The 20425-nt window shown below is 44.1% G+C and overlaps 1 protein-coding gene and 1 long non-coding RNA gene across 9 annotated transcripts in view; one reads left to right on the forward strand and one right to left on the reverse strand.

Annotated features, from left to right (window-relative positions):
- LOC122466283 overlaps nucleotides 1-2050 on the reverse strand; it is a 43200-nt gene extending 41150 nt beyond the window's left edge. For both annotated transcript variants that reach the window (XR_006291679.1, XR_006291680.1), the window contains exon 1: nucleotides 1974-2050. This is a non-coding gene — a long non-coding RNA (uncharacterized LOC122466283). The remainder of the gene's footprint in view (nucleotides 1-1973) is intronic.
- A 64-nt stretch (nucleotides 2051-2114) lies between these two features.
- The window catches only part of GXYLT1 (glucoside xylosyltransferase 1), a 76679-nt gene continuing 58368 nt past the window's right edge, over nucleotides 2115-20425 (forward strand). For 3 of the 7 annotated variants that reach the window (XM_037888088.2, XM_037888118.2, XM_037888103.2), the window contains exon 1: nucleotides 2115-2424. In XM_037888088.2, the coding sequence (XP_037744016.1) occupies nucleotides 2216-2424 (209 nt within the window). In that variant the 5' untranslated portion in view covers nucleotides 2115-2215. Of the gene's footprint in view, nucleotides 2425-5076; nucleotides 5197-19380; nucleotides 19597-20425 lie in introns of those variants that run through there. The other 4 variants (XM_037888125.2, XM_037888110.2, XM_037888097.2 and 1 more) reach the window with 4 other exon arrangements.

Genomic DNA, 20425 nt, shown 5'->3' on the forward strand with positions numbered 1-20425 from the left:
ATGTCGGAGAAACGTCCCTTATGATCCACCAGTGCTTGCAGCACCATTGAAAAGTACCCCTGGCGGTTTACGTACTGGCTGCCAAGATGGTCCGGTCCCAAGATAGGGATATGTGTTCCATCTATCACCCCACCACAGTTAGGGAATCGCATTGCAGCAAAGCCATCCACTACGACCTGCACATTTCCCACACTACCCTTGATAGCAGCAGCTCAGTGATTGCGTTGGCTACTTGGATAACAGCAACCCCCACAGTAGATTTGCCCACTCCAAACTGATTCCCGACTGACTGGTAGCTGTCTGGCGTTGCAAGCTTCCAAAGGGCTATTGTCACTCGCTTGTGAACTGTGAGGGCTGCTCTCATCTTGGTATTCCTGCGCTTCAGGGCAGGAGAAAGCAAGTCACAAAGTTCCATGAAAGTGCCCTTATGCATGCGAAAGTTTTGCAGCCACTGGGAATCATCCCAGACCTGCAACACTATGCGGTTCCACCAATCTGTGCTTGTTTCCCCAGGCCCAGAATCGGCGTTCCATGGCATGAGCCTGCCCCATTGCCACCAGGATGTCCAAATTGCTGGGGCCCGTATTTTGAGAGGAGTCTGTGTCCATGTCCTCATCACTCTCGTCACTGCGCTACTGTTGCCTCCTCGCCTGCTTTTGCAGGTTTTGGTTCTGCACATACTGCAGGATAACGTGCGAGGTGTTTACAATGCTCATAACTGCCATGGTGATCTGATCGGGCTCCATGCTTGCCGTGATATGGCATCCGCAGGAGAGTAGAGTTGCAGTGGAAGCAGTGGCTGACGACAGATGCCACGAGAATAGATATTTATAGAGAACGACGAGAGGACCTGTGAGTACATTCATGAAAGCAGGAGAGCAGAGTTGCAGCGGAAGCGGTGGTTCGATGACCCTTAGCAGTCCTACTGCACAGGCTGCTGAAAGCAGTGTGGCGTCCGCATGGAAAAAAGGTGCGAAAAGATTGTCTGCCATTCACGGAGGGAGGGGTGACTGACGATATGTACCCAAAAAACACCTGCAACAATGTTTTTGCCTCATCAGGCATTGGGAGCTTAACCCAGAATTCCAATGGGCGGCGGAGACTGTGGGAACTGTGGGATAGCTACCCACAGTGCAATGCTCCGAAAGTTGACGCTATCCACGGTACTGTGGACGCCCTCTGCTGACTTAATGTGCTTAGTGGGGACACACACAATCGACTGTATAAAATCGCTTCCTAAAAAACTGACTTCTATACATTTGACCTAATTTCGCAGCATAGACATAGTTTACCTAGTTGACCTGCTACTCATATGGACACTAAAACTCTACTTTGTCTTCACTAGGATTTTACCGTGCGTTGAGTTGAGGCCACACGTTTTTTTCCCTAATGAAGGTTGAATAGCGGGTCAGATTTGTGCGCTGCGGCTGTAATTGCCTAGCAGCTACTTTGCAAGACAAAAGCTGTGATTTTTTTGCCTTAAAGGGAACAGGATCAGCCTTTCACCACCACCACCACCACCACAGCAGGGAAAGCAATCACTCAAGGAAGGTTTCAGAGTAGCAGCCGTGTTAGTCTGTCTCCGCAAAAAGAAAAGGAGGACTTGTGGCACCTCACGAAAGCTTATGCTCAAATAAATTTGTTCGTCTCTAAGATGCCACAAGTCCTCCTTTTCTTTTCACCTAAGGAAAGTTATGTTTCTCCCCTCCCAAAGGGCAGATCATCTCTGCTAGCATCATCTAAAAGTCAGGGAGAGGGGAAATTTTGTGTTTTTCTTTGTATGTTGCAAGCGCGGCCACTGTTTCCCGACTCTGCTCGACTGGAAACCAGCCGCTATTTAAGGCTGCAGCAATTAACACGGCTTTTGAACGCACAGCGTTGGGTGGTGAGACGCACACCCTGAGCGCGGTGCAAGCGCCCCCGCGTCTTACTGCCCCTGCCACGGCTCCCTTTCTTCCCGTTCCCCCTTCTACCTCAGCTCCTCCGGCCACCCCCGCCGACCCGTCATCACCTCGCCCTGGCTGGCGCCACTCGGGCGCCCCCTCGCCTTTCCCCGCTTGCCCCCGCCCCCTGGCTCCTCCCAGCCCCGCCCCCTCCCACACGCAGGACGCTGCTGCCTCAGCGCCACGGTGACCGCAGCGCGGGGCTCGCGCTGCCGCTGGGTCCGGGCTCGCGCTGCCCGCGCTGCCGGTTGGGCTCCGGCCGCCGGGGCAGGATGCGGCGCTACGTGCGGGTGGCGCTGCTGTGCCTGGGCTGCGGCTTGTGCTCGCTGCTCTACGGCTCCAGCCAGCTGGCCCTGGAGCAGGAGCCTGGCGGGGGGAAGCCGCAGGCCCGGGACCCCGCCGCTCCCGTCCGGAGACAGCGCGCCGGCGGCGGGAGGGCGGCGGGAAGCGCAGGCCGCGGGGAGCCGGAGCTGCCAGACAGGTACGGATTGGCCCCTTCCCCTCCGCCGGGGAGGCGCCGGGCTCAGGGGCTGGTGCTGCCGGGGCTCATGTGGAAGAGCCCCCGGGTGTGGGGGGCTCCGTGCGGACGGGCTCGGGCCGTCCCGTCCTCCCTACGCCGTAGCGGTGTTAAAGGACCCGGGCTGGGACTCCAGCGTCTCTCCAAAGCTGGGCGGCTCCAGCCCCGGCATGAGCGGCGCTCTCCTGCCTGGCGGGGGCCGCTGGGAGCCCGGGCGGGGTGTTCGGGGGACGCCGCCCGCTGGGGATCGAGCCGCTTTTCAACAGGAAAGTTTTGAAGGCACTTTTCAGGCCCTGGCCCCCGCCAGCCTGGAGACGGAACAGTCCCGCCCCGGGCTGCGGCTTGGCTTGTCCCCTCGTGGCAGGGTGGAAAAGCCCCCGCAGAGGCGGGGGAGAGATTCGCCAAGGTCTCTGCCCCGCACGGAGCTGCTCCTGCGTGGAGCAGCTTGCGGGACTGGTACCCAGCTGGCCACCCAGGAGAAACGGCGACGGGGTCTCCATACAAACTGCTGTGGCATCCCCAAAGGAACCCTGAAAGGGGGGGGCAGTATCTTCTCTCCCATCACAGTTATAGCAGCTGTTCTCAAACTGTGGGTGGGGACCCCAGGCCTGGTGTTAGACATGCTTGGGCCTGGGGCTGAAGCCCAATCTCCACCATGCGGGGCCGAAGCCCTGGATGGCAGGGCTCAGGTTACAGCTTCCCCTATGAGGCTGAAGCCCTTGGGCGTCAGCTTCTCCACCCAGAGTGGTGGGGCTCACCCTTTGACTTGTGTTCCCCTCAACCTGGGGCGGCAGGGCTCAGGTGGGCTCAGGTTTTGGTCCCTTCTCCTGGGGTTGTATAGTAATTTTTATTGTCAGAAGGGGGTCGTGTTGCAATGAAGTTTAAGAACAGCTGAGTTACAGTAATTTTATAGGGTGTAGGGTGGAAGGGATAAGGTTAGTTTAGCTTGGATAGGAAAATACATGTGCTTTTGTAGCTTATGTAGGCGGTTAAGCAAATTAATAAGGCCTTGAAAAATAGCAGGTTCATGAGGTAGGAGGAGGGTGGCATCTAGTAAGACAAGTTTTTGGAGGATGCCAAGCTTGTTATATGGCTAATAAGACAAAAAGGAGGCTTCTGGGTAAATGGTCTATAAATTATAGAAGACTATTTATAAACTGATTCTTACAGACAAGTATTTTTTTTAATCTGATAAATGTATAATATTCTCTCACATACATATGTTATCTTAAAATATGGGCCTTTGTGGGAAGATAAAATGCTAGGTGCAGCTAGTTTTAAGATCCACACATTTAAGATAATTTGAAAGAGAGAATCAATCCCAGCTACCATATTTTCAGATATCAGAGTAGCAGCCGTGTTAGTCTGTATTCGCAGAAAGAAAAGGAGTACTTGTGGCACCTTAGAGACTAACAAATTTATTTGAGTATAAGCTTTCATGAGCTATAGTTCGCTTCATCGGATGCAGGCGGTGGAAAATACAGTGGGGAGATTTATATACACAGAGAACATGAAGCAATGGGTGTTACCATACACGCTGTAACAAGAGTGGTCAGGTAAGGAGAGCTATTACCAGCAGGAGAGCGGGGGTGGAGAGGTAGATGTGCAGGTGAACGAGCCTCTGATAGTGTGGCTGATGTGATTAGGCCCTATGATGGTGTCCCATGAATAGATATGTGGACACAGTTGGCATTACAAAAGGTTCCCTCCCCCGCCCTCCTGCTGGTAATAGCTCACCTTACCTGATCACTCTTGTTACAGTATGTATGGTAACACCCATTGTTTCATGTTTTCTGTGTATATAAATCTCCCCACTGTATTTTCCACTGCATGCATCCTATGAAGTGATCTGTAGCTCATGAAAGCTTATGCTCAAATAAATTGGTTAGTCTCTAAGGAGCCACTAGTACTCCTTTTCTTTTTCCAGCTACCATATGTTGTTTTAGCCAAGGCGAAGAAAGGGGTCGAACCCAAACAGGCCAAAACTTGTTTTGTAGCTAAGCTAATAATGGTCAATATGGCATCACTTGTTTTAGTCCTATATAAAGAAGCAAGGCTTGTTAGGGGTTTTTATCAGATCTTATCCGAACATGTTGGAGCAAGCCAGGATGAGTGTTATCCCCGGGACTGATCCTTTCATGAGTATTCTGATCAAATGCTTATGAATGTTTGTTACTGTATTAATGTAGTAATTGCTTATTATTTAGACATTTAGTATTTATACAGTTGTTCTATTTGTCCTTTTTATTTAATAAAGGAATTTATGGTTAAATTACTGTCTGATGGTACCCGTATTCATAAAATTAATTATTATTTCAACATCTTGGTACCCACAAAAGGATACCACTGACATTAATTTCAGTTGCTCTAAATGCTGCCCCACTTCTCCCCCAACAGAGAGTAGTGACCTATCTTCTGGGGCCACTGTAGAGTTCTCTCGTAGAGCAATTTAGTAACATAAGGGAAATGAGGATGTACTTTAGGTACCTGTGCAGAAGAATTCTTGGCAAAGCACGATGCAGGTGCATTGAATGTCATAAGTAAATTGCTGGTACAGAGGTGAAGGTTTGTTGAATGCCGTTGATATTTTAAATGAATTTATGATTGAAATGGTTTAGGTGGTGTATATCCATGGTGTGATGAATCATTGCCACAGACTTAAAGTCAGCTGGAAAGTGGGGGAAGAAGTGCAGTGATGACCTGGGTGATGTCTGGCACTGGCTGTTCGCTGGCATGGTAAGCTGTCCAGGAAATGGCTTGATCTCCACTGAAGGTATCCAGGCTTGCGGGTGGCTTGAATAAGTAAGGCAACAAGCATTCTTCTTGCAGGGCTTGGTAATCAGTTGGCAGTCAGTCTTGATTTCAGCATTTGCAGCAGGAATGGGAGCACTGGTTTTCTGGAATTATGAACTATGTTGTGTACGCAACAGTAGCGGACAGACCACCATGAAGTTTTAGAGGACAGACTATTTCTCATCCTCAGTGTTGGCATGTGCTGTTTGCCATGCTGGTAGAAATGGCTAACGTTTTGTCATAGGAGATGGACAATCAAAATTTTAAAAAGGTATCTACAAGCTCCCTTTTTCATGTCTCTGCATGAAGTGTCAAACAAATGAAGATTGTAAAGTGGTGGTCCTCATATTTTTGAGGGTTGTCCCCCCATTCCCCTGGGGCTGGGAGCGGGGCCATGGCTTTGGGGGAAAGGGGGTGATGCGGACAAGGGTAAGGCCTCGGCTGCGGCCCCAGCCTGGGCCGGGAGCGGGGCCTGTGACTGGTGCGGCTCCACTCCCAGCCTTGGCCCCAGGCTGGGAATGGAGCAGCGGCTGAGGGCTGGCATGGGATCTGGAGCGGAGCTGTGTTGAGGCTGGTGATGGGGCCAGGCGTGGGGCTGGGAACCAGGGACGTGGCTGGGGGCAAGACTGGAGCAGAGCTGCAGGGGGGAGGGGCTGGTTGGTACTCCCTCCCTGCCCCTGGGGAGCTGGCTCGGGCCTCACCATGGCCCCCAGAGGTTCCTCCATGCCCCCTTAGGGGGGTGTGCCCCACACTTCAGGGACCACTGTTGTAAAGGCATTTCTTGAGCTTTGTCGTGGTACAAACTTTTTTTTCCTTCACAGCGATGGATGTTGCTATTGTACTGTAACTGTTGTGCCAAAGTAAGGGTAGCTGGATGAATGGAAACTTGTAATGACTGTGTTCTGATGTTTTTGGACCATCTGATACCTTGGACATCAGCGCCAACAGTGACTTGTGCATAGCTTTTGCTTAACATTCTGTGTCAGATGATTCAGTAAACTGTTTTCATTTGAATCATGTCTCTTTGAATGATTTTAGCTGTTTAGGACAGGTGAAGTGCTTCTTTGTCAGTCTTTCTCATATGCTTTTTGGAGGACATGTCCAATATCCTTTCTGGAGGCAAGGAACATGGGATTTTAGTTCAGTGCTGTGAATGTGCCCATCCAGGGTCATCCCCTCACTATGTAGAGCCTTATGAGATCTGCTAGTTTTTAAATACTGAAACCATGCCTTTATTCCGTTTTGTCTCTTCAGCGTATGTGGTCAGTTAGTTCATCAAGGGGAATCCCATGCAACATCATCTCGTTTTTTCTCTGTTGGTGTTCTTCTTCATGACTTTGTAGAGAGATACCAAGCATCTTGCATGATATTTTGCATTTTGGGCTATGTCCCCTGCACTTAGTTTTGCAAGCAAGTACTGGTCTTTTAGCTGAAATGCACATTGGCAGACTTGACTCTTAATGCCAAAGGTAGAAACTTCATTGAGGTCTTCTGATGGTATCCACAAAAACTACGAGTCCGGTGGCACCTTAAAGAGTAACAGATTTATTTGGGCATAAGCTTTTGTGGGTAAAAAACCATATGCCCAAATAAATCTATTAGTCTTTAAGGTGCCACCGGACTTCTCGTTGTGTTTGTGGATACCGACTAACATGGCTACCCCTCTGATACTTCTGATGGTATGTTCATTTCACAAATAAAACAGGCTTCTTTTTCTGGATAGCGTTTGTGTTGGGCACTTAAACGTGTGTATTTGCTCTGCAGTTTGTCAGCTTTCAGAGTTGTTGTTTTTTTCCCTCAGCCTTTTTAAGTTTGGTCCTGTTAAACTTGATGTAGCAGGATTTGTGCCAACATCCATTGTTCTTCTTTATGGTTATGGTATTGAAAAGACTAATCTAATTGGCATATGTCCGTGAATATAGAAAGTGCGTTCAGCTTATGAAAATGTCTGAGATTTTCTACTAGAGTTTGATAGCCAAATCCAACATACTCTTTTTGATTCTGCTGGATTAATCAACTCTGGACCTGTGTCTTCTTAGACAAAGCACATGCTTGCTACAGTCAGTAGAGGAATGGGGTTTCTTTGTTGATGGACTTGGATCTTGAACAAGCTTGTATCTTTTTGATATGTTTGAAGCAATAGTAATAGCCAGTAGTAATCTAATAACTTTTGATAAGGTGTGCAGTTAATATTACTGAATCACCAAGCAGCTTTCACATGACCAAAGTAGCATCTAAAAGGAAAAAGAGAAATGATATTAAATTCTACCAAGACCACATTGACAATCAAAAGTAGTACAAAATGTATCCTTGCACCAATTATAAGGTCTCGTTGAAGCAAAGCCAAGAATACACTCCTTGTATGTCCAACTGTAAAACAACGTTATTTGCCAGTTATGACAATGTTGTTAAAATGGCTGCCACAGCCAATATGCTATGAATTGGCAATGGCCCCACTTCTGAAGAGCTTTATTAGGTCATGCTCTAAGACTGTAGCAAATGTTATGCTTTTATCGTAAAACCCCCAATTACTTTTTTTTTAACAACTCTGATTGGCTAGTAGTGCAAAGCAGGTTGCTGGATAATTGGGTGAAATCTCGTAAATTACTGTGCTGAGGAGCTGTTTGTTTCTAAGGCTACAGAAACCAGGAGAACAGGATGACTGGGAACTAGAAAGCATATGGGTGACATAGAGAGAAGTGAGAGATAAGGAGGGGGAAAAAAATGAAATGGTGGAGAGGACCAGCAATGAATTTGGCCTAGAAAGCAAAAGCTGCTGGTTTTTTTTTTTTTTTCCTTGCAGTTATAATTTAGGATGCTGTAATACTTTCTGCAGAAAGCATTACATCTGCTGCAGCATTTAGGCAGAATGTCTGGAGACCAGATACAAGTTCTAGAGTCAGTTAAGTTTGCAGGCAATGAGTTCAGTGAGAAACTAGAGAAAGCAGTTGCAGAACACGTAGGGAGCATTTTGTCTCTAACAGAAATGGAGAAATCTAGAAGAGGGATTCTTAGCTTTAGGTTATTACCTTGGAGGGTCTTGAAGATACGAGCAATTCCCTCTCCCTCCCCCCCCCCCCTTCAAAGAATCTATAAGAACTTGTTTTGCTGCAGAAGAAATATCTTTGAAGCTGACCAGCAGCCAGTTCTTGCAATTGCATTGGATTGGCGTCACTGAATTGGTATTTGCCCTGATAGTACCCCAGCTCTGATGGAAAAACACAGCAGCCTTGAGACTCAGATTTCAGTCATTTGCACCCTAAACCATGCGGCAAAGAGGATGCCAGTGGAATTGAAGAATGTATTGGATAAAACTGCAAGTTATGAGCTTTTTAAAGATGAATCTACTAGTGCATCTGTCTTTGTTTTTATGTAAGAAAAAAGTGCACTTAGCTTCAGCAGCTCCTCTCAGAAGTTAATTGGCTTTCCCATGGCAAAATCTCAAATTTCTTTGTTTGAGCTCAGAGGATGCAAGATTTTTTTTTTTTTCTTTCTTCCCTTACTGATTGTAGCTCTGCCATTTCTGAATACTTCACTCCCCATTGTTGGCTTGCTGTCAGTGCTTTGTTTCAGGGGCAGAACATGAAAATCCTCATTGATTGATAAGGTTGAAATCTTTTTTGACTACTTGCTGAAGCTAAATTATCCACCAAACTTTTCTCAAACTCCTGGATGTCTATGAAGGAGAAATACCCAGAACTTTAAGTAAAGCTTTGAGAATACTTGTGCATTTTGTCCTGACTTAGCTCTGTGAATCAGGCATTTTTGCTTTGAATTTTTTTTTTGAGAACTCCTTGCTGTTAAAACACATCCTGCTCTCACCTCTCTGATGAAGATGACCTCTGCTCTTGCCTGGCAAACACTGAGCCTCAGGTACAACATCTTTGCTTATTAAAGCAGGCACAGCACTTAATGAATTCTTTGGACTTTTTTGATCATGACACCTTATTATTCTAAACCTTATAAGTATCTTCTGCCAAACGTTTTCCACTAATTTTCAGATAGTTTTATTTGATTATTGGCTTTTGTTAACTACTTTCTGGTGGTTAAGTCTTTAGAAGGCATACAGGAGATGTGAACTTGCAATCTGAATTTCACAATTTCTTGCATCTGCAAAGGATTGTGGGATATAATAGGATGTGGTGAGTTGAGAGAGAACTTTTTTTTCTCTAGCCATTTGGTGGGTTGCAGACAAAAAAAGTGGAAACAAATGCTGTAAGTGAATTGCATACCAATGATGTACATGCGTATATATACATGCACAGTCTCTCATCCCAAACAAGTAATGACGCTTGAAGATTGTGGACAGAAGTCAAAGCATCATGACAGCCCTTTCCTTCTTGTATTGCTAAATGGCAGGTAGGGAGGTTCTGATATGGAAAAGGCTGATTAGAATAATGACTAAACTGACCTTCCTTTTTGTTATCCTGCCGTTTTAGCGAGACAAAAAGTGGCTAGCTGCAGCTGAGGAATATATTGATCTAGATTAGAGACTTTGGAAGGAGGAAGCCCTTTATGTCCAGGGCTAATAAACAATTGCTGTCTTGCAAGAGAGCACCTCTAGTCAAGCTCTGTTTCACACATGGAATCAACTAATTCACCTTAACAGGAGCCAGTATCCATCTATTTTGAAATCATTGTAAGTCCATAAAGGATTATGTTCTTCAGATGGTCAAAGAAACAGGTTTCTAGTGTGCCTTGCAGTTCCTTAGAAATCTCTTAGAAGAAGATTCTTGAGGTTATACTCTACATTTCCGCCTCCCCCGATCCCCCAAAAGTGCAAGTGTACTATCAATCAAGATGTGGACAAGTTAATGCTACAATCCCTGGAACTGGTTGTAAAATGAAAGGGACACATTGAAAGATAATGAGTGACAGGAAGATTTTCATGACAACCCTCGACCCAAATCTGTTTGTTCCACAAATTGGTTCAGGAGAAAGATGGTTGTCTAATTTTTATTTCCAGTAGGTTTATGCTGCAGTTTGTCATCTTGCAATTTCAGAACATAAGAATGGCCATATGAGGTCAGACCCATGGTCCATCTAGCCCAGTATCCTGTCTTCTGACAGTGGCCATTGCCAGATGTTTCAGGGGAAATGAACAGGACAAGGCAATTTTGAGTGATCCATGACCTGTTATCCAGTCCCAACTTCTGGAAGTTGAAAGTTTAAGGACACCCAGAGCATGGGGTTCTGTCCATAACCATCTTGGCTAATTGCAGCTGATGGACCTACCCTCCATGAACTGCTCATTCTTTTTTTGAACCCAGTTATAATTTTGGCCATCACAGTATCCCATGGTGATGAGTTCCAAAGATTGACTGTGTTGCATGAAGAAATATTTCCTTATGTTTGTTTTAAACCTGCTATCTGTTAATTTCATTGGGTGACCCCTGGTTCTTGTGTTTATGTGAGGGGGTAAATAGCACTTCCTTATTCAGCTTCTCCACACCATTCATGATTTTATATCATATGTATATCCCATACTTACTCATTTCTTTTCTAAGATGCAGTCCCAGTCTCTTTAATCTCTACTCACGTGGAAGGTGTGCTATACCCATAATAATTTTTTTGGCCTTTCTTTGTACTTTTTCCAGTTCTAATATCTTTTTTGAGATAGGGTGACCAGACCTGCATGCAGTATTCAAGGTGTGTGGGTGTACTATGGCTTTAGATAGTGACATGATATTTTCTGTCTTTTTAACTAGCCCTTTCCCAATATTCTGTTAGCTTTTTTGAGCAGATATTTTCAGAGAACTATCCATGAAGACTCCAAGACCTCATTCTTGAATGGCAACAGCTAATTTAGACCCCATTATTTTGTACATATAGTTGGGATTGTTTTCCAATGTGCATTACTTTGTGTTGATAAACAGTGAATTTCATCTGCTATTTTGTTGGCCAGTCACCCAGTTTAGTGAGATTCCATTGTAACTCTTCACAGTCAGCTTTGGACTTAACTATCTTGAGTAATTTTGTATTCTCTACAGACTTTGCCATCTCACTGTTCACCCCTTTTTCCAGTTCATTTATGAATATGATGAATAGCACAGGTCCCATACAGGTCCTTGGCAGGCCCTGCTATTTACGTCTCTCCACTGTGAAAACTGTTTTTCTACCCTTTGTTTCCTATCTTTCAGCCAGTTACTGATTTGGGAGAGGATCTTCCCTTTTATCCCGTGATTGCTTAGTTTGCTTAAGAGCCTTTGGTGAGGGACCTTTGTCGACATGTTTGTTGACCCCCTCAGAGAATTCTAATAGATTGGTGAGGGATGATTTCCCTTTCCAAAAGCTGTGCTGACTCTTCCCCAATATATCATATTCATATATGTATTTGATAATTCTGTTCTTTACTAGGGTTTCAACCAGTTTGCCTGTTACTGAAGTTAGGCTTATTGGCCTGTAATTGCCAACATCACTTCTGGAGCCCTTTTTAAAAAAAAAAAATCAGCATTTCATTAGGTATCTACCTGTCATCTGGTACACAAGCTGATTTAAAGTGATAGGTTACATACCACAGTTAGTAGTGCTGCAGTTTCATATGTGAGTTCCTTCAGAACTCTTGGGTGAATGCTCTCTGGTCTTGGTGACTTATTACTGTTTAATTTATCAATTTGTTTTGAAACCACCTCTGCTGAGTTCTAAATGTGGGGCAATTCCTCTGATTTGTCACCTAAAAATAATGGCTCAGATGTGGGAATCTCCCTCACATCCTCTGCAGTGAAGACCAATGCAAAGAATTTATTTAGCTTCTTGTCTTCCTTGATCTTGTCCAGTGGCCCCCCTGATTGTTTGGCAGACTTCCTGCTTCTGATACACTAAAAAAATTGTATGTTGTTCATTTTTGTGTCCTTTGCTAGTTGCTCTTCATATTCTTTTTTGGCTTGCCTAAATTGTACTTTTACATTTGACTTGCCAGTTTGTCCTTTTCTCTTTTCCTTAGTACGCTGTGACTTTCAATTTTTAAAAGGTGTCTTTGTCTCTAACCACCTCTTTTACTCGGTTGCTTTAGCTATGGTGGCATTTTTTGGGCATCTTACTGTTTTTAATTTGGAGGTATAGATATAGTTTGAGCCACTATTGTGTTTTTAAAAAGTTTCAGGGTGCCAGCTTGTAGTGGTCTGCCAACACGTGGGTAGGTATAAAGTAAGGTGGTACCAGAAGCAATGATCTCCTCTAAATTATGCAACTGTCCAGTTGGACAGACTATTTAGCTTCAGTTAGACCTCATGAAAGAGACTCAGGCCTTGTCTACGCTACAGAGTGTTTTGTTTTTTTTTGTTTTTTTTGACAAAAGTCAGGTTTTGTTGACAAAACAGTGGAGGTGTACACACTGCAATGCTCCTTCTGCCACAAAACTCTTCTGCTTTGGTGACAAAATGTGGCAAAAGTTATAGTTATATCGACAAAGTGTTAGTGTAGACACTACGCTTGGTTATGTCGCTGTAAACGGCCTCCAGGAGGCCCATCCTGACCACTCTGGCCGGCAGTTTGAATGTCGCTGTCCTGCATTCAGATACACAGGCATCTGACCCTCCCCCTTTCACGGTCCGGGAATTTTTGAAATTCCACTTCCTGTTTGCTCGGTGCGAAGAGCTCACTTTGCATCTTCCTGGCTGATGATAGGGGCTCCATACAGCAAACGCTTTTCCGTTTGAGTTGTTAGATCTGTTGGCATTGTGGGAATAGGGGGCTCCACTCTAGGCATAGGAATTTTGGTACCTACAGTCTTATTTCTCGTGGCATATTGGATAAGAGCTACTAACGGGACATGCATCAGTGCTGTGCAAAGATAAAGGAGATGAGGCAGGTATACCAGAAGATAAGGGAGGCAAACTGTAGCTCTGGTGCTGGTCCAAAGACCTGCCACTTCTCTAAGGAGCTGGACATCATCCTTGTTGGCGATCCTACCTCCACCGCCAAGAACCTGGTGGATACTTTGGCGTGACTGGAGATAGCGGACAGTGGACAAGGAGCTCGAGTTGGCGGATGAGGTGTAGCACATGGCAAAGTCGTCCAGTAGCGTGGTGAGTCAGGACCTCTTTTCCACTTTGGAGGGATCTAGCTAGTCCCAGCAGTCTCTTTCTGGCACGCATGCAGGAGAGGAGAGCTCTGGTACGTGATCTTTTTGAGTTGATATTGCTCAGTTATATGAGGTAGAGCTGTCCTTTGCCCTCTATATTCTAGAAGTGGGTGAAGGGATAGAAATGTACAAGACTGTCTGTGTTTGTGTGTGTTCCACATTCAGCTGTGGAGCTAAGCAGTGTGGCATAACAGTGTGTTAATGCACACCAAGATTTCACGGGAATCCTCCAGAGAGATCTCGAGGAAACTTTCCTGGAGGTACTTGCCAATCCTCTGCCGAAGGTTGCTTGGCAGAGCTGCTTTGTTCCTTCCCCCATTGTAGGAAACTTTCCCGTGCCAATCGGTAATCACTTGTGCAGGGACCAAAGTGGTACATAGGTGAGCAGCATAGGGACCAGGTCTGAAGCTGCATGCATGCAGAAGATGCATCCTTGCCCTCAGGAATGAGGCATCGGCTTCAGTGACACACACACACACACACACGCCCCGCGCAGAAAATGGTGGCAGAATTTACAATATTGTCCCTAGTCACCTGCAGCGATCCCCTTAAAAAGTCACCTAGGACCTTTCCCCATCTTGTGCCCCCACCCCAGGCCAAACTCACCATGTTTAGGGTTCAGAGTAGCAGCAGCATTAGTCTGTATCCCCAAAAAGAAAAGAAGTACTTGTGGCACCTTAGAGACTAACAAATTTATTTGAGCATAAGCTTTTGTGAGCTATAGCTCACTTCATCGGTGTTCGCTAAGTTGTGTGCTTACCAAGGGACAGTGAGAAACTGATTCATGTGTAAAAAGAGGGGTATTTTACAATAATGATTCGATGCTGTGCGTGAACTAACAATCATGCTTCTGTTTGTTGTGACTTATGGTTTTGCAGATGTTGCCTCCTGGGGAACCCCTTACACACTGGTGGAGTGCCTCTGCCACATAAGGAAGAGCCCAAGGAGGACATGTTCTGAGAGGTGCTCCAATCCTCAGAGGCCAAAAAACAAGAACACAAGGAGTAGAGAGAGATTTTGAAGGAAAAAATTAATGTAGACAGGCAGTTCAGAAAGGAGAGCAAGGAGTGAATTGTAATGGGCCAGGAGCAGATGATAAAAGTGTTGGAGGAGCAAACAGAGATGTTGAAGTCCCTAAATCACGCTCTAGGCAGAACACATGCTTGCTTCCACCACCCCTCTCTGCAGCCAGTACAGAACTACTTTCTATGCCCTCCCCAAACTCCTCCCGCACATTCCTTGCAACTTCTTGGAACATCTTGGTACCCTGTTCATTCCACCCCTTCGGACAACTTTCAAAATGATAGCTAGATTTACACACAGCTATGAGAGCCTACATTGCCCTGCACTGTTATCTCCCTTCCCACCAAGGCTTTTGTGTGTGGTGTTAATTGGTATTTAATAAAAACAAAGGCTCTGAAAAGATAAGCAATCTTTGTCTTCTTCACGTGGTGGTTGCTGCTGGCATTAATACTCAGTGGCAATATGATCATTTTCTGACTGCAAATCACAATTTTCATACAAGGCGGCAAGTTAAAACATGGCAGTGTGCTATATAGAAAGACACATTACTGGTGCTCATTGTCAAAATGTTGCCTCGAAGTCTCCTTGAGTCTAATAGCCCCCTGTTGTGCCCCTCTAATAGCCCTGCCATCTGGCTGCTCAAAATCAGCCACCAGGCAATTGGCCTCCGTGCTCCACCACGGAGGAAACTTTTCACCCTTAGCCTCATAAATATTATGGAGTATGCAGGAGGCTGCTATGCCCATGCAAATATTTTCCTCATTTAGGTCTAAACTGCAATAAAGGAAGCGCCAGTGTGCTTTTAATCTGCCAAAGGCATATTCTGGTCATTCTGCACCTGCTCAATCTATTGTTGAAGCGCTCCTTGCTGCTGTCCAGGTTTCCTGTGTAAGGCTTCATGTGTCATGGGAGTAAGGGGTGCTCTGGGTCTCCCAGGGGCACTATGAACATTTCAACATCCTCAACTGGAATCTTCTGGTCTGGAAAGAAAGTCCATGCTTGGAGCTTTCTGTACAGGCCAGTGTTCCTGAAGATGCATGCGTCATGCACCTTCCCGGACCACCCACGTTGATGTCAGTGAAATGCCCACAGTGATCCACAAGTGCCTGCAATACCACAGAGAAATAGCCCTTTCTGTTGATGTCACAGGATGGTCAGGGGACAAAATTTGGATGTGTGTGCCATCTATCTCCCCACCGCAATTAGGAAATCCCATTGCTGTAAAGCCATCCACTATTTCATGCATATTGTCAAGAGTCACAGTACTTCATAGCCGGATGCGATTAATGTCTCTGCATGCTTGCTTTAATGCAGTTCCAAAGGTGGACTTCTCGACTCCAAACTGATTTGTGACTGACTAGTAGCAGTCTGGAGTCAACAGCTTTTGCACAGCAATTGCCATACACTTCTCCCCCGAGAGGGTAACTCTCATTTTGGTGTACTTGTGCTGCAGTGCTGGGTGAAGCTCTGTGCACAGTTCCAGAAAGGTGGCTTTCTGCAGCCACTGGTTGTCATCCCAGACTTGCATAACAATGTGATCACTCCATTCAGTGCTTATTTCCCAAGCCCCAAAGCGATGGTCCACTGTGTGCAGCTGTTGCGTGAATGCTGAAGGTAATCTGGTGGTGTTTTTTTCCATGGGACACAGCAGGTCAGGCAACTCTGATTGCTGTTCAGATTGGGAGTTCATGATATACTGCATGACCATCTGCAATATGGTCATAACAGTGACCACAACATTAGAGAGCAGTGCGGGATGCATTCTTTCAGACAGAGATGACAGGCTCACAGTAAACAAGAGTCATTGAAAAATGTCATGAAATGCAGCTGGAAGCCCATGGAATGATAGGATGGAAAAAACTGCATCATGGGAAGTTGAGCCTGCACCCACGATGCACTGCAATCCACTCTGCCTTCCCACAACTTATAGCTTTAGAAAGTAGTGAGTAGCACAGTGGGATAGCTACCCACAGTGCACTGTTCTCACTGTCAGTGCTAGAGCACCAACTGTGTACGTGCTCTTCTGACAGAAGGAGCGTTGTGTGAACATGCAAAAGTGATGTAATTATATTGGTTTTTGATTGTTGGTGTAAGTTGGGTCTACAAAACTGTGTAGTGTAGATAAGGCCTCTGTGTAGCAGTGGCCTGATTTTGCAGCAGGACTGTTCATCAGAGGAGTGAAATCTGAGCCGAGATATATTTAACAGGGCTGTCAAATGATTAAAACAATCGTGATTAATCACAAAGTTTTAAAAAGTCGCAATTAATCACCATTTTAAGTGCACTGTTAAACAATAGAATACCATTTAAATATTGTTGGGTGTTTTCTACATTTTCAGATATTGATTTAAATTATAAGACTGAATAGAAAGTGTACAGTGCTCACTTTATATTATTTTTGATTAAATATTTGCATTGTAAGAAAGATAAAAGAAATATTTTTCTATTCACCTCATACAAGTACTGTAGTGCAATCTCTTTATTGTGAAAGTGCAACTTACAAATGTAGAATTTTTTTTGCATAACTGCACTCAAAAAATAAAACAACCTAAAACTTCAGAGCCTACAAGTCCCCTTGGTCCTACTTGTTCAGCCAATCACTAAGACAAACAAGTTTTTTACATTTATGGGAGATAGTGCTGCCTGCTTTTTACTTACAATGTCACCTGAAAGTGAGAACAGGCATTCATGTGGTACTGTTGTAGCTGGTGTTGCAAGGTATTTACGTACCAGATATGCTAAACATTCATATGCCCCTTCATGCTTCGGTCACCATTCCAGAGGACATGCTTCCCTGTTGATGATGAGTTCTGCTCGATAATGATGCAAAGCAGCGTGGACCAATGCACATTCATTTTCAGCCTCTGAGTCAGATGTCACCAACAGAAGATGTGGCTTTTGTTTTGGTTTTTTGGTGGGTCTTGTACTGTAGTTTCCACATCGGGGTGATGCCCTCTTAAGATTTTGGAAGGCACTTCAGATTCTTAAACCTTGGGTTGAGTGCTGTAGCTGTCTTTACAAATGGGTACCTCATATTGATACCTTCTTTGTGTTTTGTCAGATCTGCAATGAAACTATTCTTAAATCGAATAACACATGCTGGGTCATCATCCGAGACTGCCATAACATGAAATATATGGCAGAATGCAAGTAAAACCACAGAGTGGGAGACATCATTCTCCCCCAAGGAGTTCAGTTACAAATCTTCAGGGCTCAAGTAGTGTTTCTATCTTTTGTCAGTTTTTCAAAATCCTTGTTGGCACTGATAGATTGTGCTTTTGAAGAGCTAAGGTGGCTATGATAGCGACTTTATTGCAAAGCAGGAGGTGAAACATACCCAATGTGGAGTTCCATCTGGTTGAAATACCTTGTTTCTGTCCATTTGCAGCTTGTTGTATTCCTAGCTCTGTACTGTTAGCTGCACTGTTTGAAATGGCCCTCAACTTTTCTGTATTTTGCAAGCACATTTTCAAAACCAACCGTCACTGAGCACCACTGTAGTGGATCGCTGCAGGCTCTGAGCGATGCATGCTTTGTGTTCAAAAGGCTGTCTGCTGCTATCATATTATGTGCACTGTCAGGGCTAAGTGTTACCTTTATTTGAATATTTCACTCTTTTGTAATATCCAAGAAACACTTTGCACATGCTTCAGCATAATGTCTCTTCAGTATGTATTACTGTTTAAAGCAAATGACTGCAGTGTCCATGCAGTAATCAGTCAACATCGAGATAGCTGTAATTGGTCAAGGATGTCCAGTGATCACCAGTCAAAGCAACAGCTAGTGCATTTTTCAGAAACTCCAACTTTATAGTATTCTTGTTGTGATATAGGTCATGTATTCCTCTGGAGGGCAAAGTATATGACTGATTGGAAGATGCAATTTGAATAACATCTCTTAGCCCCCTGTCGTTTACAATGTTGAGTGGGCTGCAGTCCATAGCTATCCACTTTGCCATAGCATCGGTTAAGCTGTTGTACTTTATTTGATCCATGGGCTTGTAGTGATTCTGAAACTCTTTAAGCATACTCTGTTCATTTGCTGTCGGTGGGTTTTCTGTAGCATAAAAACTGGCGATTAAAGCATGTTTAGTGCGTAGGTGGTACTGCAGACTTGAAGTACTTCAATGGTATTGGAACTCAGCATTGCAATAACTACAGATAAGTCTTTTTTATGCAGAGAACCATCCGAAATTTTTTTAAAAATTAAACTTCCCCTTTAAAAGACCTGAACTTTTACTACATTGCTCCATTAACTTTTTCTGATATTTAATCACCCCAGATCATGAGAACACAGTAGAACTGTATCAATGTCCACCAAGCGATGAAATACTAGTAAATGAAGTGGGTCAAAAGAGGTGTGCAATTAATGCTTGTTTGAAAAAAAAACGAAGTGTTAATTTGTTTTGTGTTAATTGCTTATGTTAACTGAGATTAATTTACAGCCCTAATATTTAACCATCTGATAAGTAAATGGAGACATCACCTAGTAGACTCACTTTTCTTTTGGCAAATGAGAAGATCATATGGATGCCCTGTCATGTTGTTTTCAGCAGCCTATCCACAAATGTCGCTTGTGGAGAAGATGAAGATAATATATGTGTAATATTCTATGTTGAGTGAAGAAGCACAGCTATTCCAATAGTATAGAGATTTTGATGGCACCACTGTCTTTCCTGATTAAGGAGGAACCTATTATACTGAGACCCAGTTCTACCTCGAGCCATCTGTCAAACTGGTTGAAATAAATTATATAGATTTCTGTGGTGTTGCTTTAATCTTCAGAAAGGACTCAAAATCAAAGATACAGTAATGCAGAAAATACAGTATTGCTGGTGCCTCAAGGGGGGAATCTTAGCTTTTGAAGCATACCGTCTTACAAAGTGCCTTTTTATAACAAAGTGTATCTATCTGCACAAGCATTTTAGACAGTGAAGCAGTATCCTGGAAGAAACTGAATATTGGATTTACTTGAGTACTGAACCATACTGGAAATATTCTGTCCTCTTTGTTTCACCCAAGGTTCAAAGACAACAAGATTGCTGGAGTCAGACGTGTAAAGAAATGTTCTTGTCTTTCAAGACAAATGATTCATCACTTCTTCAGGGAACTAAAGCCAATTCCATGAAGGTTTTGATGGTCACGGCACAGAGCATCAGTGGAAGAAATGTGTAAAATAAGTATTTCTTCATTGCAGTACAGAAAAAGCTTTTAAAATGCCTGTTCAAAAGTCTTAGTGTAAGTACGGGTTGAATATACTGGTCTGGTCTCCTCTGGCTTTCTGAAGACCATATCTGCAAGCTTTAGGCAATGGTTGACAATAAAAAAGCAAAAATATGGGACTATTTAATTTTGTCCAAACACTGTCTGCCTCCAATTTTTTTACTTTCAGCAACTTCCCTGTGGTGGTGATTTGACATCCTTTTGATATGACACAAGATTATTTCTTATCAGTTTCCTTTTTCTAGTTAATGCATGTCTGCCAATTTGGTACACTCATTATAGTAGGTACATGTGTGTTTAAAAAAAGATTTTGCTGTCCTTCAGACTTGAGAGCTTATGCTTACATTAGCCTCATTTTTGGTTGTCATGGTTACACACATTTGATATGGTATGTCAATTGAATAAACTTTGAAATAATTCTGTCAGGAACATTGGATGAATGGGCCTTCCCATATCTCTTGTGAGATTTACAGTTTTGTTGCAATTTCTGTTGGCATATATGAGAAGGGGAGGTGGAATTGGGCTGGCTGGCAGACACTTTTTATCTGAGAAAAGAAATGAGCAGGTAAGACACTTGCTCCTGCATATTGTATATAGCTTCTTTATATTTGAATATGTGCAGTAATTGACAAAAGTACAAAGATAATTTTGTAGTATTTAACTTTGCACTAACAATTTTAAGGCATTTAAAGCACAGTTTATAGTCAGAAAATTGACCACTTAATAAAAAGCCACCTTAATCAAAATCTGGTCTTTGTATGTATTTGGAGTCATCTGCTTACTACTTTGACAAAAGCTTCTACAAATACTATAAGAAGCTTAGTGATGACAGCAAGATGATTTT

The sequence above is a fragment of the Chelonia mydas genome, chromosome 1 (assembly GCF_015237465.2).
Source record: "Chelonia mydas isolate rCheMyd1 chromosome 1, rCheMyd1.pri.v2, whole genome shotgun sequence".
Lineage (NCBI taxonomy): Eukaryota > Metazoa > Chordata > Testudines > Cheloniidae > Chelonia > Chelonia mydas.